The sequence below is a fragment of the Muntiacus reevesi genome, chromosome 22 (assembly GCF_963930625.1).
Source record: "Muntiacus reevesi chromosome 22, mMunRee1.1, whole genome shotgun sequence".
In the NCBI taxonomy this organism is placed as follows: Eukaryota; Metazoa; Chordata; class Mammalia; order Artiodactyla; family Cervidae; genus Muntiacus; species Muntiacus reevesi.
In genome coordinates, this window is record NC_089270.1 from 1644771 (window position 1) to 1672257 (window position 27487).

At 52.4% G+C, this 27487-nt stretch overlaps 1 protein-coding gene across 1 annotated transcript; it reads right to left on the reverse strand.

Annotated features, from left to right (window-relative positions):
• Positions 1-599: 599 nt before the first annotated feature.
• TNIP2 (TNFAIP3 interacting protein 2) lies at positions 600-26114 on the reverse strand. Its single transcript, XM_065914573.1, has 6 exons — positions 25708-26114; positions 4807-5094; positions 3228-3317; positions 2637-2885; positions 1591-1710; positions 600-1211 (listed from the first exon to the last, which is right to left on the reverse strand). The coding sequence occupies exons 1-6, from the start codon at positions 25984-25986 to the stop codon at positions 948-950; spliced, it is 1290 nt and encodes a 429-aa protein (XP_065770645.1). The 5' UTR covers positions 25987-26114; the 3' UTR covers positions 600-947.
• Positions 26115-27487: the final 1373 nt, after the last annotated feature.

Below are 27487 nucleotides of genomic sequence, written 5' to 3' on the forward strand. Positions count from 1 at the left end.
CTCTGCAAGAAGCGCTTGGGTGTCTGCCAGGTCCTCCAGCTCCTGAGGATGGAGGCTCCCCGTGACGCTCGAGACTGACGGCTTCCAGTCAGGCTCCTGGACACCGGGGGGTGTGGGGAATCCCATGGAGGGGTTGACACCTGAGCTATCCCCGGAGGAGGGCAGAACCGGAGAGAGAGGGCGCACACACTCCAGGTGGGAGGGCCAGCGTGGCACCCGCGTGGTGGCAGCTGCTTCACGCAGAGGGGAGCGCAGACCGCACAGCAGGGCCAGGGGGCCAGTGGCGGGGGTTCAGATCCCAGCTGTGTCCCCTGCTGTTGTGCCGCCTTCCCGCCCACACTAAGGGCAAGAGGAACCCCAGCCTCCTGGCTCTCCTGAGTGTTCGCGGGGTGACAGGCCCCATGGCCCCGCACGCCCTGCAGGGCTCTGCGCTCAGCCCGTCCTCGACTCCCACCTGGGGTGGGCCCACGCTGGACCACACAGCTCTGGAGGCCCCGACAGGCAACAGCCCGCAGGCGTGTCTCCTCGGCAGCTAACTCAGACCCCGGTGGAGTGTGGCCAGGCCCCTGCGTCCCAGCCCCCCATACACACTTGCAGCATACGCTTAGCAAGTTCCTTTATTACAGAAACGTCACATGATCCGTGTTCGGCCTCTGGGGGCGTGGCGGACACCAGCGCAGCGTGTCTCAGTGCAGCTCAGGGCTCGGCTCCACGCCGCCCAGGGGGCAAGGCCACGTGCTGGCCCATGGCCGTCCACTCATGGCCTCAGCCTGGCTGCTTGGGAGACCAGCTCCGCGCTAGAAGCTCCAACCCCTACCTCTGCCGCCAGCCCCGCCTCAAGTTCCTGCTGACCCAAGAGCAGCCGAGGAGGAGGCTCAGAAGCACCCCCAGCCTGTGCTGGGGGCCCCGATCCTGATGCGGGGCCGGCCCACCACGGGCCACCGGGCTCACTGGCAGCACTCGGCCACGTGCCTGAAGAGCTCCTCGCCTTGCTCGTCGCTGAAGCACTGCAGGCAGTGGGGGCACTGCAGGTCCCCCTGGCCTCTCTGGGTCACTCCCGAGCACCCGCCCTCTGCGGGAAGGTCCAGCCACTGGGATCCCGTCCCAGGCCTCCGGCCACCAGCCGCCACAGGCTCCGAAGCGTCGGTCTCTAAGTATCTGGGAGATCTGCTCCCCGTGTGAATCCGGCAGGAGGCTGCCTCGCGCGAATCCTAGGAAAAGGCAGGAGTCCGCTCCCGAGGCTGGTCTCGGCTCCAGGGTCTGGAGCCCCGTCCTTCGCTTGGTGGGACCCGCACCTTCACTCTGGTGCCGAGGCCGACTGAGGGGTCCAGACCTCCCGCCTGTGCCCACGAGGGAAGAGGCCCACATGGGGGCCACCCGCAGCACGGAGGGGCCGCGAGACCAGGACAGGCCCCGGCGGGTGCCACCCTCCAAGCACGCACACGTGCCACCCGGAGGTTTGCGGGCGCTGGGCACAGCGGCCCTGCCCGGCGCGGAACCAAGGTCTTGGCAGCCGCAGAAGGGCTCGAAGTGCATGAAGGAGAAACGAAGACGACCCCCGCCCCGGGCCCAAGGAGACCCCGGCTGTACCTGTCTCCAGGACGCCTGGCGCTGCAGCAAGGCCACCTGCTCCTCCAGTTCGTGGATGCGGCTCTGCGCCCGCTCCCTGTCGGCCCTCTCTGACGTGAAGTCGTCCTTGTAGGCGAGGATCTGCGGAGAGCGGACGACGGCATCAGGGGGCGTCAGAAGGAAGAGGAAGCCCGTCCCCCTATCCCGTCAGGAGGCGGCGGCCCCGCCCCCCGGGAGGTGAGAAGGCCCCGCCCCCCGGCGTCAGGAGGAAGAGGAAGCCCGTCCCCCCTATCCCGTCAGGAGGAGGAGGAGGCCCCGCCCCCCGGGAGGTGAGAAGGCCCCGCCCCCCGGCGTCAGGAGGACGAGGAAGCCCGCCCCCCTATCCCATCAGGAGGAGGAGGAGGCCCCGCCCCCCGGGAGGTGAGAAGGCCCCGCCCCCCGGCGTCAGGAGGAAGAGGAAGCCCGTCCCCCTATCCCGTCAGGAGGCGGCGGCCCCGCCCCCCGGGAGGTGAGAAGGCCCCGCCCCCCGGCGTCAGGAGGAAGAGGAAGCCCGTCCCCCTATCCCGTCAGGAGGCGGCGGCCCCGCCCCCCGGGAGGTGAGAAGGCCCCGCCCCCCGGCGTCAGGAGGAAGAGGAAGCCCGCCCCCCTATCCCGTCAGGAGGAGGAGGAGGCCCCGCCCCCCGGGAGGTGAGAAGGCCCCGCCCCCCAGCGTCTGGAGGAAGAGGAAGCCCGCCCCCCTATCCCGTCAGGAGGAGGAGGAGGCCCCGCCCCCCGGGAGGTGAGAAGGCCCCGCCCCCCGGCGTCAGGAGGAAGAGGAAGCCCGCCCCCCTATCCCGTCAGGAGGAGGAGGAGGCCCCGCCCCCCGGGAGGTGAGAAGGCCCCGCCCCCCAGCGTCTGGAGGAAGAGGAAGCCCGCCCCCCTATCCCGTCAGGAGGAGGAGGCGGCCCCGCCCCGGGGGCGAGAAGGCCCCGCCTCCCGGCGTCAAGAGGACGAGGAAGCCCGCCCCCCTATCCCGTCAGGAGGAGGAAGCCCCGCCCCCCCGGCACCCACCCCACGCCCCGCCGCACCTGCTGCTCCAGCATCTGCACGCGCTCCAGCGCCGCGTCCCTCGCGCTCTTCGCCGATGCCAGCTCCCGCCGCGCCTCCGCGCAGTCATCCATCTTCTCCTCCAACTGTGCGTTGAGCCGCGAGACCTCCTTCCGCATCAGCTCGGGCTCCGGGGTGGCCTGCAGGCCCTTCAGCTGCGCGTGGAGCCCCCTCACGTATTCGTCCCTGCTGGCGTCGTAGCGCTGCCACCTCGCGTTAAGGTCCTCCACCTGGGGGCCGGAAAGTGGTCTCGAGCCCGCCCGGAATACGAGGCCCATCCCCACGTGGAGGCCGGCTCCGCCCAGTCGGGGGCGGGGGTGCCACCGGGACGCGGTGATGGCGGAGTCGCTGCTTGAACGCTGGATTGACAGTGATCCCTGCACCTCATTTAGCAACACGCGGATTAACTTGGGGGTGGAGGACAACCAGGCGTGCTTAACACGTCCTTTTGGGCAAACGTGTCGGGCCTTTGGGGACCCTGTGTATCAGCCGAAGCGGCCTCAGGGCAGGGGCAACCCCTCACCCGCAGTCCGCTCGGGGCACTAGGCCCAAGTGCGATCTCCGACACTCACGTGAGTCACCTTCTGCCTCAGCACCCGGTTCTCCTCCCGTAACTTCTCAACCACCGCGTGCACAGAGGCGTCCCCGTCCGCACACTCGGGCTGCATGAGAAAGGGACCAGACCCCGTGTGACCGCACCTTCCGGGCACCGAGTCGCAGACGGCCCTGCAGCCACCTTGCGGCAGGTGTGACGGAAACAGGAAAGGACAGGCACTTCCCGAGGGGAGGGTGGTCCTGGGCCGCCCAAGCCCACCCCACGCGGGAGACCGCCCAGCGTCACAGAGCTGAGGGCTGCGGCGGAGCGGGGGCAGGAAGCCGAGCTCGCTGTGACCAGAGAACTTCCCGGCCCAGGGCCCCCGGCCGCCAGGAGCAGGCCCCTCCCTCGTGCCCGCCGTCCCTCCCGGTCGGGTGTGTCATGTCCGGATGACCACGGTCAGCTTCAGGCGCTGACTGTCCACGACAACCTCCCTGGGGCTCGCGAGGCTGGCGGGATTCACGCCTAGAAGAGCCCCCGTGCTGACCCAGTCCCAGCAGGGTGGGCGGGGCTAACCGAAAGGCCATCAGAAATTCAGTCATTTAACAAAGCGGATGGATGGCGGTGACATTATTGTGAGAATTCCCCTCGAATGACAAAGGAACTGCGTGTGCTAACCCGGCGGGCTCGGGAAACCCCGCTGACTCGGCCAAGACCAGTGCTGAGAAATGACGCCGGCTTAGAGCCTCGGCCCAGGCGCGCCCAGGCCAACCACGACAGGCTTTCAGATCCCCAGAGAGAAAGGGCCCTGTGACTCAGAATCATACGAGTGCACGGCCTGCCCAGAGAGCACTCTGGTTTCTCAAATGTGCCGTGTTCTTTCTGAGGTTCCCTTTTCGTGGGATCCACCCCCAGGAGACGGGGATTCTCAGACCGAGGTCCGCCCCCGCGCCCCGCAGAGCTGCTCCTAGGGGGCTGCAGGGCTCCTCCCCACCGCCCCACACCCAGGGCGCGCTTCTCAGCCAACTTGTCACAGCCCCCTGCACCGCCAGGACCCCGCAGGCCCCACTCCCGACAGCCCCTGGAGGAGCCCCCTGGTTTCTCTGGTGGGGGCTTCCTCATGCTGAAACCCACCGGCTCCCCTGCAGCCGCACTGCTCTCCCCCACAGGCCCCATCCCGAGGAGCACCAGGCAGGGGGCACAGCACCAAGTGGGGCCCTGTGTCCTCCCTGCCCAGGCCCGAGGCCCCAACGGGGCCAGGCCGCGCTGGAGCTGACAGCCCCTCTGGACCAGAGGCCCCCCTGGGCCAGCGCTGCTCACACAGAGGCCCCCCAGTGCTTGGAGTGTGGGCACCCGGCCACTGCATGCGTCAGCGCTCGCTCAGGACGCCCCTCCTGCCCCGCCCGGCCCTGCTGCCCCGCCCGGCCCTGCTGTTCCGACCTCCGCCGAGGCTGGGGAGACCGCAGGGCCACCTCCCCACGGGGCCCCAGGGAGCTGCAGGTCAGCTTTCGGGGGACATTCTGCAGGCCCCACCGTCCTCGAGGAAATCCCCAGAGGGCGGACGGCCCAGACCCTCCCCGAGGCGCAAGGCGAGGCCTGCTGACCCCAAGGCCTACCTCAGGGCTCTGCTGCCCCGCGGCCCCTGGTGTCCCCTGGCGTTCATCCAGACACTTGGCCAGATGCTGGCACATGTGGGCCGTGGCGGCCAGGGTCCGCCGCAGCTGGTGGGTCTCGTCAGCCAGGGAACGACACAGGACGTGGCTGGCGGCCCGGGCCCGCTCCTTCTCCGCCACGCTCCTCCGCAGCAGGGCCACCTCCTTCTCCCGCTCGAGCCCCGGCTGGCTCAGGAGGTGCTGTGCCTCCCGCTCCTTCTCCTCCAGCTGCTCCGAGAGTCTCTCAATTTCCTAAGGGGAAGATTTAAAAGCGCAACTGATCTGACTGTGGTGCCGGAGAAGACTCTTAGGAAGACTCTTGAGAGTCCCTTGGACTGCAAGGAGATCCAACCAGTCCACCCTAAAGGAAATCAGTCCTGAATATTCACTGGAAGGACTGATGCTGAAGCTTGAAACTCCACTACTTTGGCCACCTGATTCAAAGAAGTGACTCACTGGAAAAGACCCTGATGCTGGGGAAGATTGAAAGCAGAGAAGGGGACGACAGAGGATGAGATGGTTGGATGGCATCACCGACTCAATGGACATGAGTTTGAGCAAGCTCCGAGAGTTGGTGATGGACAGGGAGGCCTGGCGTGCTGCAGTCCATGGGGTCGCAAAGAGTCGGACACGACTGAGCGACTGAACTGAACTGATCTGACTGAAAGAAGCAACATCAGAAATAAATGGTCACAAAGCAGAAGACAGTGAGGCACAGACGCCCATCTGTAGGTAACAAACACGTTCAAACACGTTCATTCGGAGGCTGGCTTCTGGATGGATGATTAACTCAGGAGTTTTCAGCCCCAAAAGTTCTATCTGAAACATCTAAAATTCTGTTTTCAAGAGCAAACTCATAATGTTAGATTTTACATCATCAAATTACTAAGTGTGGCAATCCCAAACCTCTTGAAAGAAAGAGTAGAAACTCCCCTGCGGTGGGCAGCCCCCAAAGCCATGCCCACGTTCTCACCCCGACACCTGGGAACGTGACTTCATTTAGCTGTTTCCAAAGAGCTGTTCAGTCTGTGAGGATGTAATTAGTTAAGATGAAGGCACGCTGGATTAGATGGACCCTAATCCAACATCCAGTGTCCTCATAAGAGGCAAGTATGGACACACAGAAGAGGCCACGTGTGGCGAAAGAGACTGGAGTGCTGTGTCCACAAGCCAGTGGACACCAAGGATGCCAGCAGCCACTGGAAGCTGAAGAGAAGGCCCCTCGCCCACACCCTGATGCGGGGCCTCTGGCCTCTAGAGCAGATCAAGTATCTGCTGCCTTTGTGCTCTGCCTGCTCAGTCGTGTCCGACGCTGTGACCCCACAGACTGCAGCCCGCAGGCTCCTCTGTCCATGGGGTTCTCCAGCCACGAGTGCTGCAGTGGGCTGCCGTGCCCTCCTCCAGGGGGTCTTCCCCACCCAGGGATCGAGCCGAAGTCTCTTGCGTCTCCTGCATTGGCAGGTGGGTTCTTTACCTCCAACGCCACCAGGGAAGCCTGTCTATTATTGCCTTAGGCTGCCCAGCTTATGATAGAGCAGCTCTGGGAAACGAATATCCCCAACCAAAGTCCTTCAAATTACCACTGGCTTTAAGCGCCCCCAGTTGGGTTCTGCACTTGGTTCTGTGCTGTCCCACTTTCAAAGTAATCTCCACCATGATGAGTACGTAAGGGAGGTGAAGCAGGAGGAGCCAGTCCATCCTACACGTGAGAAAACAGCTTCTGGAAAGCCAGGGTGGAGCCTGAGCACGCATGGAGGGGCGTGGCAGGGCGCATCGGAGGACTCACGCTCACCCGCTCACACGCTCACACGAGGGACCCAGAACCTCCCCACCATCAGGCGCAAGCCTCAATGAGCACTCTCCTAAGTGCTTTAGAACAAAGCAAAAACGTGCAGAAGTAAAGAAATTAAAACTTCCTTTTCCCCAGCAGCCAGCTACACTCTCCAGAGGCAACCACTACTCTCGATCCGGCCGGGGGTCTGGCCAGGGTGTTGACACGCGTGTGTGGCACATGTATTCTTACAGTAACGGGCCCGATGGCAGTCCTGGTGCCCTGCTTTTCTGCTCCTCGGTAAAATAATGTGTCCCACAGCAGCACACAACCTGCCTGTTCTTTTCAACCTAGAGAGGCTCACACCAGAGCACAGACTGACTGAGCACACACCTCCAGCTGGCGAGCCCTTATGCAAACACAGCCACGGGACACATCCCTCCAAGTCTCATGGTTGGGTCTGCCTAAGCCCGGGGTTAGGAAGTGCCTGTAGGGATTTCCCTGCTGGTCCAGCGGCTGGGACTGCAAGCTCCCAATGCAGGGGGCCTGAGTTCTAGCCCTTGTCAGGGAACTAGATCCCACATGCTACACCTAAGACCTGGCACAGCTAAATAAATAAAATATTAAAAAAAAAAAAAAGGAATTGATGGGATGGACCTAGAGGTTATCATACTAAAGTCAAGACAGAGAAAGAAAAAAATAAAGTCAAGACAGAGAGACAAAGACCATATATCGCTTCTACGTGGAACCTACAATATGACACAAACACACCCACCACACAGAAACACTGACACGCGGAGGACCCTCTCGTGGTCGCCAAGGGCAAGGTGAGTGCGGGAGGGCTGGGCTGGAGTCTGGGGTTAGGAGACGCGCACTGTTACACGGAGAATGAATGAACAAGGCCCTACTGGACCGCGCGGGGAACTGTGTTCAATATCCTGAGACAGACCACAGGGAAAGAATACGAAACAGAGCACATACTACGTACATACACACACGTATGGGCTTCCCTGGCGGCTCAGACGGTAAAGAACCCGCCTGGGTTCAACCCCTGGGTCAGGAAGACACCCTGGAGGAGGGCATGGCAGCCCACTCCAGTATTCTTCCCTGGGAAACCCCACGGGCAGAGGACCCAGATGGGCTACCGTCCATGGTGTTGCAAAGAGCCAGACACGACTAAGCGACTAACACAGACCCATGTACGTATACATACACAGTTATATACGTATGTGTAACTGACTCACTTTGCTGTATAGAAGGAATTAATGAAACACTAAATCAGCTATACCTCAATAAATTAAACAACTGGGGGGCTCAGGAGCACGGCCAGGCTCTGGGTCCCTCCCTGGGCCCAAACCCACGTCCGTGAGGCGAGAGCTGCTCCCTGAGCATCAGGGACGTCCCATCCACGGATAAGCCCAGCACGTGATGGCAGCATCTAACCAGGTGACCAGAAAATCCTCCGAAAGCCTTGTCCTCTTTCTCTTGGGGAAATTTTTCCACGCAGCTTACAGGCTCTGTTTCCTGACCAGGGATCGAACCCAGGCCCTTGGTGGTGAACGTGCAGGGTCCTAACCACTGGAGCACCAGAGAGCTCCCTCAGGGGATTTTAAGAGGACTCTTTTCCCCGTTTTCCTCAGACTTTGGTCTAGAAGTGATCAGAAAAACAGGAAGGAAGGGAAACTCCATTAGAAGAATGAGCTGGCCTGACTCTCTTAGGAAAGGCCTTGGGGAAGGTGCTGCCCTGGGTCCTTGTTCCACGTCAGGGACTCACTCGTGAAGGTGGTGAGGGGACAGCGGGTGTCCACGAGGGCGGCGGGCGAGGAAGTGAGGTCAGGCCCTGGCAGACGGGCCACATCCAGCACCAGGTGCACGAGAAATCAGCAGGACTGGTGACAACGGGTGTGAGAAGCATCAGCGGATCAAGCCTGCCAGCAGCGATCTTGCCCAAAGGCGTCCGGCGCTGGCGCGTCATCAGCCCATCACACCTCACAGCCCTCTGACCTCACGGGTGTCACAGCCAAGCCAGGCAAGGCCCGTTCTTGAAAGGCCACTACTTCGTCCTTCCTTTCGGCCCTGATGACCTCACCACTGGGCTGAAGGAGGAAAAGAGGCCTCTCTCTGGACCTGGCCAGCAGGCATCAGTACCTCCTCCCGGCATCCAGCCCTCCAGCACCAGGCCAGCCCTCCAATAAGTCAGTTCTTCACATCAGGTAGCCAAAGTATTGGAGCTTCGGCTTCAGGATCAGTCCTTCCAAAGACTATTCAGGGTTGATTTCCTTTAGGATGGACTGGTTGGATCTCTCCACAGTCCAAGGGACTCTCAAGAGTCTTCTCCAGCACCACAGTTCAAAAGCATCAATGCTTCAGCGCTCAAGACTTCTTTATGGTCCAACTCTCACATCCACACATGACTACTGGAACAACCATAGCTTTGGCTACAGGAACCTTTGTCAGCAAAGTAATGTCTCTGCTTTTTAATATGCTGTCTAGGTCAGTCACAGCTTTTCTTCCAAGGAGCAAGCATCTTTTAAAAAATTTCATGGCTGCAATCACTATCTGCAGTGATTTTGGAGCCCCCCAAAATAAAGTCTCTCGTTGTTTCCATTGTTTCCCCATCTATTTGCCATGAATGAAGTGACAGGACCCAGATGCCATGATCTTAGTTTTTTGAATGTTGAGTTTTAAGCCAGCTTTTTCACCCTCCTCTTTCACTTTCAGGAGGCTCTTTAGTTCCTCCTTGCTTTCTGCCATTAGGGTGGTGTCATCTGCATATCTGAGGTAATTGATATCTCTCCCAGCAATTTTGACTCCAGCTTGTGCTTCCTCCAGCCCGGCGTTTCTCATGATGGCTCTGCGTATAAGTTAAATAAGCAGGGTGACGATGTACAGCCTCGACGTACTCTTTCCCCAATTTGGAACCAGTCCGTTGTTCTATATCCGGCTCTAACTGCTGCTTCTTGACCTGATACAGGTTTCTCAGGAAGCAGGTACAATGGTCTGGTATTCCCATCTCTTGAAGAATGATCCACACAGTCAAAGGCTTTTGTATAGTCAATGAAGCAGATGTTTTTCTGGAATTCCTTTGCCTTTTTCTATGATCCAACTGATGCTGGCAATTTGATTTCTGGCTCCTCTGCCTTTTCTATGTCCATCTTGTACACCTGAAAGTTCTTGGTTCACGTACTGTTGAATCAAGCCTAGCTTGAAGGATTTTGAGCATTATCTTGCTAGCACGTGAAATGAGTGCAATTGTGCGGTAGTTTGAACATTCTTTGGCATTGCCATTCTTTGGGATTGGAATGAAAACTGACCTTTTCCAGTCCTGTGGCCAATGCTGAGTCTTCCAAATTTATAGACATATTGAGTGCAGCAATTTAACATCATCTTTTAGGATCTCAAATAGCTCAGCTGGAAATGGATCACCTTTATCTACTAGCTTTGTTCATAGTGATGCTTCTTAAGACCCACCTGACTTCGCATTCCAGGATGTCTGGCTCTAGGTGAGTGATCACACCTTCATGGTTATCTGGGTCATTAAGACCTTTTTTGTGTAGTTCTTCTGTGTATGCTTGCCACCTCTTCTAGTTCTGTTAGGTCCACACTGTTTCTATCCTCTATTGTGCCCATGTTTACACCAAATGTTCCCTTGCTATTTCTACTTTTCTTGGAGACATCTCTAGTCTTTCCCATTTTATTGTTTTCCTCTATTTCTTTGCATTGTTCACTTAAGGCTTTCTTATCTCTCCTTACTAGTCTATAGAATTCAGCATTCAGATGGCTTTCCTTTTCTTCTTTGCCTTTCATTTCTCTTCTTTTCCCAGCTGTTTGTGAGGCCTCCTCAGACAACCAATTTGCCTTGTAGAATTTCTTTTTCATGGGGATGGTTTTGATTTCCGCCTCCTGTACAATGTTAAGAACCTCTGTCCATAGTTCTTCAGGCACTCTGTCTATCAAATCCAATCTCTTGAATCTATTTGTCAAACTTCCATTGTATAATCATAAGAGATTTGATTTAGGTCATACCTGAATAGGCTAGTGGCTTTCCCTACTTTCTTCAATTTAAGTCTGAGTTTTACAATAAGGAACTCATTATGGGAGCCACAGTCAGCTCCTGGTCTTATTTTTGCTGACTCCATCTTCGGCTGCAAAGAATATAATCAATCTGATTTTGGTATTGACCATCTGGCGATGTCCATGTGTAGAGTCATCTCTTGTGTTGTTGGAAGAGGGTGTTTGCTATGACCAGTGCGTTCTCTGTTAGTTTTTGCCCTGCTTCATTTTATACTCCAAGGCCAAACTTGCCTGTTACGTCAAGTATCTTTTGACTTCCTACTTTTGCATTCCAGTCCCCTATAATAAAAAGGACATCTTTTTTTGGTGTTAGTTCTAGAAGGTCTTGTAGGTCTTCATAGAACCATTCAACTTCAGCTTCTTCTGCGTTAGTGGCTGGGGCATAGACCTGGATTACTGTGTGACTGAATGGTTTGCCTTGGAAACAAACCAAGATCATTCTGCCATTTTTGAGACTGCACCCAAGTACTGCATTTCAGACTCTTGTTGACTGTGAGGGCTACTCTATTTCTTCCATGGGATTCTTGCCCACAGTAATAGATGTAATGGTCATCTGAGTTAAATTCGCCCATTGTCATCCATTTTAGTGTACTAAATCTTAAAATGTCGATTTCACTCTTGCCAACTCTTGTTTGACCAAAGTAAATCAATTTACCTTGGTTTATGGACCTAATATCCCTGGTTCCTATGCAATCTTTTTATTTACAGCACTGGACTTTACCTTCACCACCAGACACATCCACAACTGGGCGTTGTTTCCACTTTGGCTCAGCCTTTTCATTCCTTCTGGAGCTACTTTTCTGCTCTTCTCCAGTAATATTCTGGGCATCTACCAACCTGGGGAGTTCATCTTTCAGTGTCATATCTTTTTGCCTTTTCATACTGTTCATGGGGTTTTCAAGGCAAGAATGCTTAAGTGGTTTGCCATTCCCTTCTCCAGTGGACCACATTTTGTCAAAACTCTCCACCATGACCTATCCGTCTCAGGTGGCCCTACACAGCATGGCTCATAGTTTCATTGAGTTAGACAAGGCTGTGGTCCATGTGATCATTTTGGTTAGTTCTCTGTGATTGTGTTTTCCATTCTGTCTGCCTTCTGATGGAGAAGGATAAGAGGTTTGTGCAAGCTTCCTGATGGGAGGGGCTGGCTGTGGGGAAAACTGGGTCTTGCTCTGGTGAGCAGGGCCATGCTCATTGAATCTTTAATCCAACTTTCTGCTGATGGGTGGGGCTGTGCGTCTTCCCTGTAGTTTGGCCTGAGGCAGTCCAGTCCTAGAGTCACCATCTGTTCTGCAGGCTGTAGGCTCTATGGTAGGGGTAACGGTGACCTCTGCCGAGAGGGCCGAGGCCAGCAGGCCGCGCCTCCCGGGACTGCTGCTGCCAGTGCCCCGAGCGCACGGCTAACCACTGCCGACCCACGCCTCTTCCAGACTCTCGCACGCTCCCAGGCAAGTCTGGCTCAGGCTCTTGGGGGGTCACTGCCCCTTTCTCCTGGGTCCTGGTGCACACAAGGCTTTGCCTCTTTGCCCAGTCCTTTGAAGTTCTGTAATCACATCCCGCTGGCTTCAAGAGCAGATTCCCTGGGAAGCCAGTTCCTTTCCGGATCACCAGGTTGGGAAGTCTGTTGTGGCCCCTAGAACTTTTCCAACAGTGTTTGAACCTCGTTGGTATAATTGTTCTCCCGTCTGTGGATCACCCACCAGGCGGCTCTACGGTGGGTGTCTAGTCAAAGCTATGGTTTCTCCAGTAGTCATGTACGAATGTGAGAGTTGGACCATTAGGAAGGCTGAGCGCCAAAGACTTGATGTTTTTGAACTGTGGTGCTGGAGAAGACTCTTAAGAGTCCTTTAGACAGCAAAGAGTGTCAAACCAGTCAATCCTAAAGGAAATCAACCCTGAATATTCATTGGAAGGACTGATGCTGAAGCTCCAATACTTTGGCCACCTGATGCGAAGAGCCAACTCACTGGAAAAGACCCTGATGCGGGGAAAGATTGAGGGCAGGAGGAGAAGGGGGCGACAGAGGATGAGATGGTTGAATGGCATCACCGGCTCAATGGACATGAGTCTGAGCAAACTCCAGGAGCTGGTGAAGGACAGGGAAGCCTGGTGTGCTGCAGTCCATGGGGTCACAAAGAGTTGGACACGACTCAGTGACTGAACAACAACAATAAACTGAGAAAGATCTCCAATCAGCAATGTAACTTTACAAGCTAAGGAACTAGAAAAGAAAGAACAAACTAAACCCAAAGCTAGCAAAAGGAAGGAAAAATAAAGATTAGGGCAGAGATAAATGAAATAGGGAACAGAAAAACTATAAGAGAAATCAATGAAACCAAAAGTTGGTTCTTCAGAAAGATCAGCAAAATGGATGAAAGTTTCACTAGACAGATTACAAACAGAAAGAAGACACTAATTACTAAAATCAGCAATGTAAGCAGAGATATTACTGCCAATTCTATGAAAATAAAAATGATTATAAATGAGTACTATGAACTATAAACCAGCAAATCAGATAATCTAGATGAAACAAATTCTTAGAAACACAATTTCTACCAAAACCAAATCACAGAGAAACAAAAACTGAACAGACATCTAACCATCAATAGTAAGGAGACCGAATCAGTGTCAAAAATCTGCCCACAGGGCTGCCCTGGTGGCTCAATGGTAAAGAATCCTCCTGTCAGTGCAGAAGACACGGGTTCAAACCCTGATCACGGAAGATCCCAGATGCTGCAGAGCAGCTAAGACTGTGCACCACAACTATTGGCCTGTGCTCCAGAGCCCGGGAATACCAACGACTGAAGCCCACGTGCCTGGAGTCCGTGCTCCTAAAGAGAAGCCACATGCTGAGAAGCCCGCGCCCCGCGGCAGAGTAGCCCCTGCTCTCTGCAGCTAGAGAAAAGCCTGCACAGCAACTAAGACCCAGACAGCCAAAAAGAAATTATTTTTTAAAAATATCTCCCTACAAAAAAAAAAAGTCTTGAAACTGAATATTTTATCAGTGAATTCTATCCAGCATTTAAATAAGAAACATTAATAATACCAATTCCTCCCAAACTCTTCCAAAAAACTGAAGAGGAGGGAACATTTCCTAACTTATTCTGTGAGGTCAGCAGCCAAAGACACAAGACAGCAACAGACTAATATCCCTTATGAACAATGATGCAAAAATTCTCAATAAAGTGCATGCACACATGATCACGCAGTCATGTCTCACTCTCTGTGACCTCATGGACTGTAGCCCACCAGGCTCTTCTGTTCATGGGCTTCTTTAGGCAAGAACACTGGAGTGTGATGCCATGCCCTCCTCCAAGTTCACACACCATATCTGAAGACAATTAGGTAACTGTTGATTAATATCTAACAAGCAATAACAATATGAGAATGAGGTTTTCCAACGAAATTATGTGTTTCATGTTTGTTTTCTATCTATGACAGCATCAATTCCTTGCAATGAAATGAGAGTGCTATTATTAATCTTTTCTAATCACAACATTTTTCATCACACTTGTTACATGTAGATTTAGGTAATAACAGTACTCTGCTGTGGTTACGTTCACAAACATATTTCATCAAAAAAAGGAAGGGAGGGAAAAAGGAGTTGATCAATGTAACACACGACATTATTAGAAGGAAGGGGAAGAAAACATACGATCATATCAAGTGATGCAGAAAGGCACTTGACAAAATTCAACACTTTTATAATAAAAACACGCAACACACAGGAACAAAATGAAATGACTTCTGCATAACAAAAATCATATGAAAAACCCACAGCAAATAACGTGTTGCTGTTCAGTGGCAAAGTTAACGTCCAACTCTTTGCAACCCATCTCCCAGTGTGCTCAGCTGATGTCTGTTGAGTCCGTGACGCCATCCAACCGTCTTATCCTCTGTCGTCCCTTCTCCTCCTCTTGCCCTCAATCTTTCCCAGCATCAGGGTCTTTTCTAATGAGTTGGCTCTTCGCATCAGGTGGCCAAAGTATTGGAGCTTCAACTTCAGTATCAGTCCTTCCAATGAATACTTAGAGTTGATTTAAGATTCATTTGTTTGATCTTCTTGCAGTCCAAGAGATTCTGAAGAGTCTTCTCCAGCACCACAATTCGAAAGCATCAGTTCTTCAGCGCTCAGCCTTCTGTATGGTCCAACTCTTACATCCATAAACAACTACTGGAAAAACCACAACTTTGACTATACAGACCTTTTTCAGCAAAGTAAAAAGTCTCTTCTTTTTAATACACTGTCTAGGTTTGTCATAGCTTTGCTTCCAAGGAGTGTCTTTTACTTTCATGACTGTAGTCACCATCTGCAAATACCATACTCAACGGTAAAAGACTGAAAGCTTTTCCTCTAAGATCAAAAACAAGACAAGGAAAAAAAACAAGACAAGGATACGGGCTTTCATCACTACTATTCAATATAGTCCTGGAAATTCTAGCCAGAGCAATTAGGCAAGAAAAAAAACAAAACACATCCAATTGGAAAGGAAGTAAAATGATACCTGTTAGCAGATGATATATTGGCAGATATATATAGAAAACTCTTAAGATCACAAATGCACATACACACACAGACACACAGACACACAGACACACACACACACACACACACACACACACACCCCTGTTGGAGAGAATAAATGAATCCAGCAATTGAGCAGGATACAAATGAACACATGAAAACCATGCACTGCTGTATTTCAATACACTAACAATGAAGAATCTGGGGGGGAAATTACAAAGCCAATTCCACTTAAAACAGCATCAAAAAGAATACTTAGGAATTAATTTAATCAAGGAGGTGAAAGACTTGTACAATGAAAACTATAAAATATTACTGAAAGAAATTAAAGAAGAACTTCTAGGGTGGTCCAGTGGTTAAGACTCCCTGTCCCAGTGCAGGGGGTATAGGTTTGATCGGAAACTAAGATCCCACATGCCACACATGTCCCCCCAAAAAATTAAAGAAGACATAAATAAATGGAAATATATCCAATGTTCAAAGATAAGAAAATTTAATCTTGTCAATATTATTCAACGTGATCTACAAAGTCAATGTGATCTCTATCAAAATCCCAGGGAATCCCCTGGCAATCCAGTGGTTAGGACTCAGTGTTCTCATGGCTGTGGACTGGGTTCAATCCCTGGTCAGGGAACTAAGATCCCGCAAGCTGTGCAGTTCAGCTCAGTCGCTCAGTTGTGTCCAACTCTTTGTGACCCCATGGACTGCAGCACGCCAAGCTTCCCTGTCCATCACCAACTTCCAGAGACTGCTCAAACTCATGTCCATCAAGTCGGTGATGTCATCCAACAATCTCATCCTCTGTCATCCCCTTCTCCTCCTGCCTTCAATCTTTCCCAGCATCAGGGTCTTTTCAAATCAGTCAGTTCTTTGCATCAGGTGGCCAAAGTTTTGGATCTTCAGCTTCAGCATCAGTCCTTCCAGTGAATATTCAGGACTGATTTCCTTTAGGATGGACTGGTTGGATCTCCTTGCTATCCAAAGGACTCTCAAGGGTTTTCTCCAGCATCATAGTTCAAAAGCATCAATTGTTTGGCATTCAGCCTTCTTCATGGTCCAACTCTCACATCCATACGTGACCACTGGAAAAACCATAGCTGTGACTATCCAGACCTTTGTTGGCAAACTGATGTCTCTGCTTTTTAAAGCTGTCTAGGTTTGTCATAGCTTTTCTTCCAAGGAGCAGGTGTCTTTTAATTTCATGGCTGCAGTCACCATCTGCAGTGATTCTGGAGCCCAAGAAAACAAAAGTTTGTCACTGTTTCCATTGTTTCCCCATTTGTTTGCCATGAAGTGATGGGACCGGATGCCATAATCTTTGCTTTTTGAATATTGAGTTTTAAGACAGCTTTTACACTCCCCTCTTTCACTTTCATCAAGAGGCTCTTTAGTTCCTCTTTGCTTTCTGTCACAAGGGTGGTGTCATCTACATATCCGAGGTTATTGATATTTCTTCCGAAAATCTTAATTCCAGTTTGTGCTTTATCCAGCCCAGCATTTCACATGATATACTCTGCATATAAGTTAAATAAGCAGGGTGACAATATACAGCCTTGACGTACTCCTTTCCCAATCTGGAATCAGTCTGTTGTTTCATGCCTGGTTCTAACTGTTGCTTCTTGACCTGCATACAGATTTCTCAGGAAGGAGGTAAGATGCTCTGGTATTCCCATCTCTTTAAGAATTTTCCAGAGTTTGTTGTGATCCACACAGTCAAAGCCTTTGGCATAGTCAATAAAGCAGATGTTTTTCTGGAATTCTCTTGCTTTTTCTATGATCCAAAGGACGTTGGCAATTTGATCTCCGATTCCTCTGCCTTTTCTGGCTTCCCTGATAGCTCAGTTGATAAAGAATCCTCCTGTTATGCAGAAGACCCCAGTTCAATTCCTTGGTTGGGAAGAGCCACTGCAGAAGGGATAGGCTACCCACTCAAGTATTCTCGGGCTTCCCTGTGGCTCAGCTGGCAAGGAATCCAGCTGTAATGTGGGAGACCTGGGTTCGATCCCTAGGTTGGGAAGATCCCCTGGAGAAGGGAAAGGCTACCCACTCCAGTATTCTGGCCTGGAGAATTCCATGGACTGTATAGGTTGCAAAGAGTTGGACACAAGTGAGTGACTTTCACTGTCTTTTCTAAATCCAGCTTGAACATCTAGAAATTCACAGTTCATGTACTGCTGAAGCCTGGCTTGGAGAATTCTGAGCATCACTTTGCTAGCGTGTGAGATGAGTACAACTGTGCGGTAGTTTGAGCATTCTTTGGCTTTGCCTTTCTTTGGGATTGGAATGAAAACTGACCTTTTCCAGTTCTGTGGCCACTGCTGAGTTTTCCAGATTTGCTGGCATACTGAGTGCAACACTTTCACAGCATCATCTTTCAGGATTTGAAATAGCTCAGCTGGAATTCCATCACCTCCACTAGCTTTGTTTGTAGTGATAATTCCTAAGGCCTACTTGACTTTGAACTCCAGAATGTTTGGCTCTAGGTGAGTGATCACACCATCGTGGTTTTATGGGTCATGAAGATATTTTTTGTATAGTTCTTCTGTGTATTCTTGCCACTGCTTCTTAATATTGTCTGCTTCTGTTAGATCCATCCTATTTCTGTCCTTTATTGTGCCCATCTTTGCATGAAATGTTCATTGGTATCTCTAATTTTCTTAAAGAGATCTCTAGTCTTTCCCATTCTATTGTTTTCCTCTATTTCTTTGCATTGATCACTGAGGTAGGCTTTCTTTTCTCTCCCTGCTATTCTTTGGAGCTTTGGAACCTTCAAGCTGTGCAGCCCAGACAAAAACTGAAAAATCTCAATGATTCTTTTTTTGCAGAAATAGAATAACTGATCATAAAATTCATATGCAATCTGGAAGGACCCCAAATAGCCAAAGCAATATTAAAAAAAAAAAAAAAGAACACTTCCTGATTTCAAAACTTACTACAAAGCTTCAGTAATCAAAACAGTGCAGCACTGACATAAAGACAAACATAGAGACCAATGAAAACAATACAGAGCCCGGAAATCCCCTGCATAGACAAATGGTTTTGAGAAGGGTACTGCTGCTAAGTCACTTCAGTCGTGTCCGACTCTGTGCGACCCCATCCCTGGGATTCTCCAGGCAAGAACACTGGAGTGGGTTGCCATCTCTGTCTCCAGAGAAGGGTACTAAGACCTTTCAATGGGGAAAAGACAGTCTTTTCAAAAAATGGTGCTGGGAAAACTGGATATCCACATGCCAAAGAATGAAGTTGGGCCTTTATCTAAAACCATACACGAGGACTTGTGTGGTGGGCCAGGGGTTAAGAATCCACTTGCCAATGCAGAGGGCACAGGTTCGACCCCTGGTCTGGGAAGAACCCACACAATGCGGAGTCACAGCTCCCGAAGCCTGCACGCCCCAGAGTCCTTGCTCCACAACAAGAGAAGCCGCTGCAATGAGAAGTCCACTCACCGCAGCCAGAGCCATGCACAGCAGCAAAGACCTACTGCAGCCAAAAACAAATAAACAGTTTTTTAAAAATACATGAGAATTACCTCAAAATGGACCAAAGACTTCAATGTAACACCTTAAACTATAAAACTCTTAGCAGAAACATACGGCAAAATCTTCATAACATTGCATTTGACAATGATTTCTTGGGTATGGCACCCGAGGCACGGGTAGCAGAAGAAAACACAGACAGATTTGCAATTTTTTAAATGAAAGTTTAAAAATTTTGCACAGGAAAAGACACTATCCATTGGAGAAGGCAATGGCACCCCACTCCAGTACTCTTGCCTGGAAAATCCCATGGAGGAGCCTGGTAGGCTGCAGTCCATGGGGTCGCTAAGAGTCGGACACAACTGAGTGACTTCACTTTCATTTTTCACTTTCATGCATTGGAGAAGGAAATGGCAACTCACTCCAGTGTTCTTGCCTGGAGAATCCCAGAGACGGGGGAGCCTGGTGGGCTGCTGTCTTTGGGGTCACACAGAGTCGGACACGACTGAAGTGACTTAGCAGCATGGAGCAAAAAGGCAACCTACAGAATGAGATGAAATTTTGCAAATTATATATCTGATAAGGGATTAGTATCCAGCACATATAGATTACTCCTGAAATTCAACAAAATAACCCAGTTCAAAAACAGGCAAGGACTTCCCTGTGGTCCAGTGGTTAAGAATCCACCCTGCGATGCAGGGGACGCCGGGACTATCCCTGGTTGGGGAATTCAGACCCCACCGCAGAGCAGCCAGGCCTACGAGCCACGCCCGCAGAAGCTGTGTGCTGCGGCTGCTGAGCCTGCAGGTACTGCAGCCTGCGCGCTGCGACGAGAGCCCATGAGCCACAACCAAAGATCCCGCAGGCCGCGACCAAGACCTGATGCAACCAACTAAGTAAGTATCTTTAAAACTGGGCAAAGGACTTGACATTTCTTCAAAGAAAATATACAAATGGCTAATAAGCACACGAAATGATGCTCAACGTCACTTATCACTATAAGGAATTGCAAATCAAAACTACAGTAATTTTGTACTAAATCGTTCTTATTGTTTAGTTGCTCAGTCACGTCCAACTCTTCGTGAACCCATAGACTGCACCCCGCCAGGCTCCTCCGTCCATGGGATGTCCCAGGCAAGAACATTGGAGTGGGCTGCCGTCTCCTTCTCTAGGGGATCTTCCCTACTCAAGGATCAAACCTGCGTCGCCTGCACTGGCAGGTGGATTCTTTACCACTGAGCCACCAGGGAAGCCCTTGTACTAAATTACCACACACCTATTAGGCTGCCTACTAACAAAAATACAGAAAATAGCAATGTCGGTTAGGATGTGGAAAAACTGGAACCCTTCTGCCCTGTTTATGGGAATGTAAAATGGCACAGCCACTGTGGAAAAACAGTATGGAAGTCCCTCAAGAAATTAAAAATAGAAATATCACACAATCCAGCAATTTGGCAATTCCACTTCTGGATAAAGACCCAAAAGAACTGAAAGCAGGATCTCAAAGAGATATTTACACAGTTAAGTTCATAACAGCAGTGATATTTGTAGGAGCTAAAACATGGAAGAAATCCCAAGTGTCCAGCAACAGATGAATAGACAAAAGCAAAATGTGGTATACACATAATGAAGCCTGAAAAAGGAAGGAAATTCTGACACATGTTACAACACAGATGAACCTTGAGGACATCATGCTCGGTGAAATAAACTAGTCATGAAAAGATAGTGTATTATCTCATTTATAGGAGGTTTCTACAGTAGCCAAAATCATAGAGATAAAGTAAAATGGTGGTTGCTAGTGGGATGGGGTGGGACAAAATAGAGAGATGGGAAATTATTGTTTGATGGATATAGAGTTTGTTACACAAGATTAAAAGAGGTATGGAGACAGATGGTAAAAAAAAAAAAAAAAAAAAGAAACACACATCGAATACATACACACAAAACCTAACATAACCTATTTTAAAGAGAGTACGCTACTCCACTCATAAACAGCACGGCAGAAGGAACGGCAGAAGCTGATGTACCAGGGCCAGGCAGGGTCCATGAGGCGAGCTCCCAGGCAGCGATGAGACAGGGCTGAGTAACTACAGGCCGCACAGTGAGTCAGCACCATTATTCCAGAAAGTCTTAAAGGGAAGAGCTATGCAGTCACCCGTCCAGGCCTTGTGCAACAAATAAGGTATGCTCTGAGCCCCACTGTGGCAGCAAAAAAGATCAGAATTCTCAAGACTGATCTGGCCCCACCACACACGGACTACAGCCTGGCCACAGATGCTCTGACCACCTGGCCGTCCTTCCACACCTGGGAGCCTCAGCGTCTTCCCTGGGAGCCCTCGGTCCTCACCGGCCTGGCTCACGCGGTCCGGCTCTGCTCCGAAGCACCTGGCTGACATGGCCACTGATGAGACGAGCGAGCCAACCAACTCCTCTCATCGCCTTCACTCTGCAGTCACTTCAGTGAGCCCAGGGCCTCTGAGAGGCGTACCCCTCTCCATCCTTCCACAGGCTCTGTGACCAGCCCCAGAGATATGCAGGGGTAAGCAACAAATGGACAACTCCATAAGACACCAGACCATTTCACTGCTCCTTAAATAATTTAAAATCCTGAAACAAAACGCACATGTCATAGGTAAAAGGACCGGGAGTACTAGAACTACAGACTGGATTCTATCTGAGCTTTGGTTAGAGGTTGGGAGCCACGGGATGCTGGGAAGACATGGCAACTGAGCACTGTGGCCAGCAGAATCCTGCTCTGGGAGTGACGGGCTCCGGGCCCCACTCTATACCCATCTGTAGCTCCTGGTGTCCACAGCGTAGGTCAGCGGCGCAGACCACGTGACTTCCTGCTACCCTGATGGGTTACAACCCACCTTCCCCAGGAAGAGGGAGAGAGCTGGACTGGGGAAGACATCTGTCTCCAAAAGGCATCTAAAACAATGCAGACAAGAAAATACTGACATCATGATGTTAGGGAAATTAAAATGGAAGTAGTCTTGTCCAGGCTTCAGATGCGGAACAGCAAGCCTCTGACCTGCTTGGTCACTGCCTGGATGACGTGCCTACCCCGAGCACATTGGTTGTTACCAGTAAATCAAGTGGTACTTCAGATACAACAGAGAGAGGGTCTTGGAATCTCTTGAGACCCTGCAGGTCTGGCTAGCCCCCAGGGTCCAAGAAGTCTCATGATTCACAAAGTGAAACAAAGAGCAGGTCTGAAGCAACTGAACTGTGCATTGTCTGTGTAACAATTTGTTTCTTTTGTTAAGGAATCCTGAAAACCCTAAAGGAAAGTAAAACTTTCAGCAAACCACATGATATTAAGTAAAACTGTAGAAGACAGCATGAATTCAACCATGCCAAATGCATACCAACCCTATAGTTAAAGGAAAACCAGGGACGAGGCATGCCAAGAGATTAGCGCTTGTTATCACTCTGAGGTGCCATTACGGTGGCTATCTTATTCTTTACTCTTTCCTCAATTGCTCAGATATTCAAAATTACTTTTATAAAAAGAAAAAAAAAAAAAAAGGCATGTCTGTCTGTCTGTCTTTCACTCTTGGCTGCAGGGCCAAGCCTGGCAGTAAAAATTCTCTTTTGGAAAAAAAAAAAAAAAATCCTCTTTTGCAGGCCTAGATTCTTTCCTGGGAAAACCTGGATAATAGTGATGTGCCAAATGGGATAATAGATCAGAGCTCACCAAAATGTCTGTGGCACTTCCAAACAGCTGGTGTAGGAGAATACTATTACTCTTGCTCCTGATTTGGGTATTTAATGATATTTCATGCAGACAGACATAATATCAATGACAAGGATAAGAAAGTGAGAAAGTAAGGATTTAAGTCTGTTTTCAGACACTGGCAGCTTCCCACTCTGCCATCACTCCCAGCAGAGCAGAGGTGTTATTACTGAAAGATACATTCACAACTGGGGCTAAAAGGATCCAGGACATTAGGGTTCCCATGGCCCTGAACCTAACACAACACACACACCAGGAGCCTAGAGTCATGTACTACACATACACCCGCGCCCCGTGTCTGTGCGCACACAACGCAGAACTCAACATGCACACACGCATACATAGAACCTTTCATGTGCACACACACTCCAAATACAAATAACACCCACACTCATCCCTAAGACCCAACACAGGCACACACCCCTCAGAACCCAAAGGTACACACACCTTTCAGACCCAGCATGGACATACACACACCCCTGAGTGCCCACTGTGGGCGCTCACACTCTTCAAAACCCAGCACAGCAACAGACCCCTCAGAATTGATCGTGCATATGCATCCTTCAAAACCTAAAATGGGCTCAAACCCAAGACCCAACACAGGTAAAAACACCCCTGGGAACCAAATTCAAGTGCTCATATGCCTCATATACCACCACACAGGCACACACCCCACAACCCAATACAGATACACACCCCTCAGACCCAACATGGGAGCAGACCCCTCTGAATTCAGCCGGTGCACAACCATCAGATTCAATACCGGCACACGCACAACCCTCAAAACCATCACAGACAAGACAACCTACAGAATCTAACACACATACATACCTCTCAGAGCCCAAATGAGCACCCACACCCCTCAGAACTCAAAACACACACACAGACACACACACCACTCAGAATATATATGCTTCAGAAACCAGCAGAGACGAACACGCTCCTCAGACCCATATGGGAATACTCCGCTCAGAACCCAGCACAAGCAGACACCCTTCAGAGCCAACACACACACACCCCTCACACCTAACACAGACAGACATACTACTGAGAATGACTCAGACACTACCCACAGACACAACACGGGCACACACATGCCTGAGAACCAACAAGGACTCCGCTCCTCAGAACCTAAATGGCACACTTTCCTCAACTGGACATGGGAGCAAAAACATGAGATCCAATGTGTGCAACACACCCTCAGACACAACACAAACACATACTCATCAACCCAACACAGAAACACACTCCTCAGATCCAACATGGGGGCCCACACGCCTCAGAACCAACACGGACAAATACTCTCTGTACCAAAAACAGGCACACACCGCTCAGAACACAAACAGGAAACACAGCCCTCAATGCCAACAGGGACACAGACTCCTCGGACCCACCGTGAACACACACACACATTCAGAACCAATGCAGACAAACCATCAAAACCCAACACAAGAACAAACCCTTCAGAACACAGACTCAACCCACAGACCCTAGTCTCACACACACACACACCGCTCAGACACCAACATGTACAAACACACCTCGAAACCAACACGAGGGGGAAGGAGAGTGGGATGGATTCGGGGTAGCATACACATTACCATGTGTAAAACAGACAGCCACTAATTTACAGTGTAAGTTGCTCTATAACACAGCTCAAATTCAGTGCTCTGTGACACCCTGGAGAGGGGGGGTGGGGTGGGGGGTAGGAGGAAGGTTCAAGAGGAAGGGGACATATGTATTCTTATGGCTGACTCATGTTGATATATGGCAGAAATCAACACAATAGTGTAAAGCAATTGCTTTTACACTATTTAATTCCTCCAATTAAAAATAAATGTTAAATAAGTTAATTAAAAACAACAACACAACCACATGCTCCTTAGAATTAACATGGGCGCACATAACCCTCAGACACGACACAGGCACACAGCCCTCAGATCTAAAATGAGCACATAACCCTCAGAATTAACACATGTACACACACCCCTCAACACAACCAGGGAACATTACCCTTCAGAACCCACCACAGGAGCAGACACACCCTCAGACTCTACACAGGCGCACACACACATCTCAGATCCCAAAATCAACACACACACGCACCACTCAGACCTGGTACAGACACACATCCTTTAGAATCCATACAAGTACAAACGCCTCTCAGAACTGAGCCCGGGCAGACACAGTCCAGACCCAACAGGGGAGCAGATCACTCAAACTAGTACAACAGACACCCAAGAAACAACAGCGACACAACAACCCTTAGAACTAACACAGGCACAGAAATGGACATACACACCCTCCAGAACCCAACATAGAAACACACACTCCTCAAAACCAACACAGACACACATACCCTTCAGGACCAAAATGGGCGGATCCACGCCCAACAATGACAAGCCTCAGAGCCGCACAGGCACACACATCCCTCAGAAGCCAACCAGGGAGCAGACCACTCAGCACAACCAAAGGTACAAACCCGCAGAACCCAAGGCGGGCCGACACCCCTCAGAACCAGCATGTCACACACCCCTTAACTAACCCGGGAGCACAGATCCCGCAGGACCCAAGAGAGGCGCAAGCATACCGGGCCTCAACATGGGCGCACACTCCTCGGAAACTTCAGGACGCAACCATCAGACTCCACAAAGGCACACCATCCCCCAGAAGCCAAGACACACTCACCTCAGAAATACACACACACAACACTAAGAACCCAACATGGTCACAACCACCCCTCAGAACCGACGCTGAAACAAACACACCCTTCATGACCAATATGGACACACACCGCTCAGGCCCCACATGGTACACCACACACACACTAACGTGCACACACCGCTCAGAATCGACTCGACACACGTCCCGTATAATCAGACAGGACAAACACCCCTCACAACCAACAGGGACACACACCTCTCAGAACCTGAGGGAGCAAGACACACTCCTTCAAACGCAACAAGGGTCAGACCCCTCAAAACCCAACACAGGCACACACATCCCCTCAGAATTCACACCGGCAGACACAGCCCTCAGACCCCACGCGGGTGCGGACCCCTCAGAACGCAACGCGCACACGCACGTCAGAACCCGGCACGACCCACAGCCCTTTCACCTCTCGCGGCGCGCACCGCGCAGCACCCCACAGACACAGCGGCCCAGCCGCGGCAGGCCACGCACGCCTCACGCCCGACGGCCGCACGCACCCTCCGGGGGACACGCGCCCCCGGGAAGCCCCCGGGAAGCCCCCGGGAAGCCTGGCCCCGCCGCCCCGCACCTGGCGCAGCGCGGCCTCCGCGGCGCCGCCGTCCCGCTGCCGCAGCTGCTCCCGGAAGCGCGCCACCTGCTCCAGCAGCGCGTCCACGAGCGACGGTGCCGTGTCCCCCTCGAGCGCGGCGAGCCGGGCACGGAGGCGCGCGATGAGGGCGTCCCGGGCCGCCAGCTGGTCTTGAAGGCGCCTCAGCCGCTGCCCCGCCTCGTGGTACAGGCCGCAAAGCGCGGCAGCCGCGCGCGGGGCGCCCTGTCGCCCCGCGGACTCCGCATCCCCGGACGACATGGCTGCGGACCTGGCCGGGACGGCGCGGACCGCCGGCAACTTCCGCGCCGGGTCTGGGCCGGGGGTGGTGGTGGGGGGCGGCCCACCTTCCCGGAACTTTTCCCGGCGCGCCCCGCCCTCCGCAGAGATCCCGAGCCCGCCCCTTGCCGAGAGGCAGGCTCCGCCCCCACGCAGAGTCTGACCCCGCCTCCCGCCGAGTCGCAGGCCCCTCCCACACGAAGAGTTTGACCCCGCCTCCCGCAGAGCCGCCAGACCCCGCCCCTTGCGGACACTATGGTCCCGCCTTCGTCGAGAGGCAGACCCCGCCCCCACGGAGAGCCTGGCCCCGCCTCCCGCCAAACCGTCAGGTCCCGCCCCACGGGCAACGTGGTCCCGCCTCCCGCCGAGCCGCCAGGCCCCGCCCCGCGGTCAGCTTGGTCCCGCCCTCGCCGAGGCGCCAGGCCCCGCCCAAACGCAGAGCCTGGTCCCTTCCCCGCCGTCTCCAGGCCCCGCCCTCGAGGAGATGTGGGCCCCGCCTGCCGCCGGACCTTGGCCCCGCCCGCCGGGGTCCCCGCCCGCCGGAGTCCCGCGTCCTCTTCACCCACGGGTTCCTGGCCTGTCCCAGCCGCCTGATTGCCTGGTGTCGCGGGAGCTTTCAGAGAGTCGGGTCCGGAGAGGGGTCACACGGCCTCTACGTCGCTCCTGACGGAAGGGAAAGAAGTGGCCAGAGACGACCCCGAGTTTTAGCCCCGGGCGTGGGTCCGGACCCCCGGGCTGCAGGCCGGCTGCCACGCCGAGCCTTCCAGCAACTGAGCCCGGCGAGGTTCCCAGCCCACTAGCGAGACTCCAGCGCCCGCACCCCCTCTCCGAGGTGCAAGAACTGCTCTTAGGGCAGGAGGCAGGAGGGAGCCGGCCCTTTCCCGCCCTGTTTCTCCGTCCCCTCCATCTGCCGGCTCCCAGGCCGACTCCGAGGGGTTTCCCATGGCTCCACGGCTGTTTTATTTTTCAGAGTCCGAGTGCCCTCCACAGTGATGCCCAAGCGCACCTGTGGTCTTGCGAAGGTTCCCTGGCACACCCTCCTCTGCCGGCCCTGCCCTACACTGCCCTCGTCCCCGGGTCCCCTGAGAGCAGCGAGGCATTTTCCCCCCTCTATGTAATCCGTAGCCGAGCTTGGGTTGAGCCCAGGGAAGACACTCACACGCTGGTAGAATCAGAATTATAAGCCTAGCCAGCTCACACCTCCTCCGCTGCAGAGGGAAGGTCAAGGCCGGCTGCCCCCAACCCCACAGGTTGTGCGGTGGGGACTGTGGCAGAGTGCAGGGTACCCGTGCCCGGGCGCGTGGTTAGGGCTCGGAGACACGTTCTTGTCCGTGGCAGGCCTAATAGACTATGAAGCTGAAAAAAAGTGTTAGTCGCTCAGTCGTGTCCAACCCTTTACGACCCACCCCATGGACTGTAGCCCACCAGACTCCTCTGTCCATGGGATTCTCCAGGCAAGAATGCTAGAGTGGGTTGCCATTTC

Excerpts from the sequence above, each read along its gene's own strand:
- TNIP2 (XM_065914573.1), bottom strand. The coding sequence starts at position 25,986 with ATGTCGTCCGGGGATGCGGAGTCCGCGGGGCGACAGGGCGCCCCGCGC. Across the intron at positions 2,886-3,227 it reads TGAGGCAGAAGGTGACTCAC|GTGGAGGACCTTAACGCGAG; the intron begins GTGAGTGTCGGA and ends TCCGGCCCCCAG. Across the intron at positions 1,212-1,590 it reads GCCAGGCGTCCTGGAGACAG|GATTCGCGCGAGGCAGCCTC; the intron begins GTACAGCCGGGG and ends GCCTTTTCCTAG.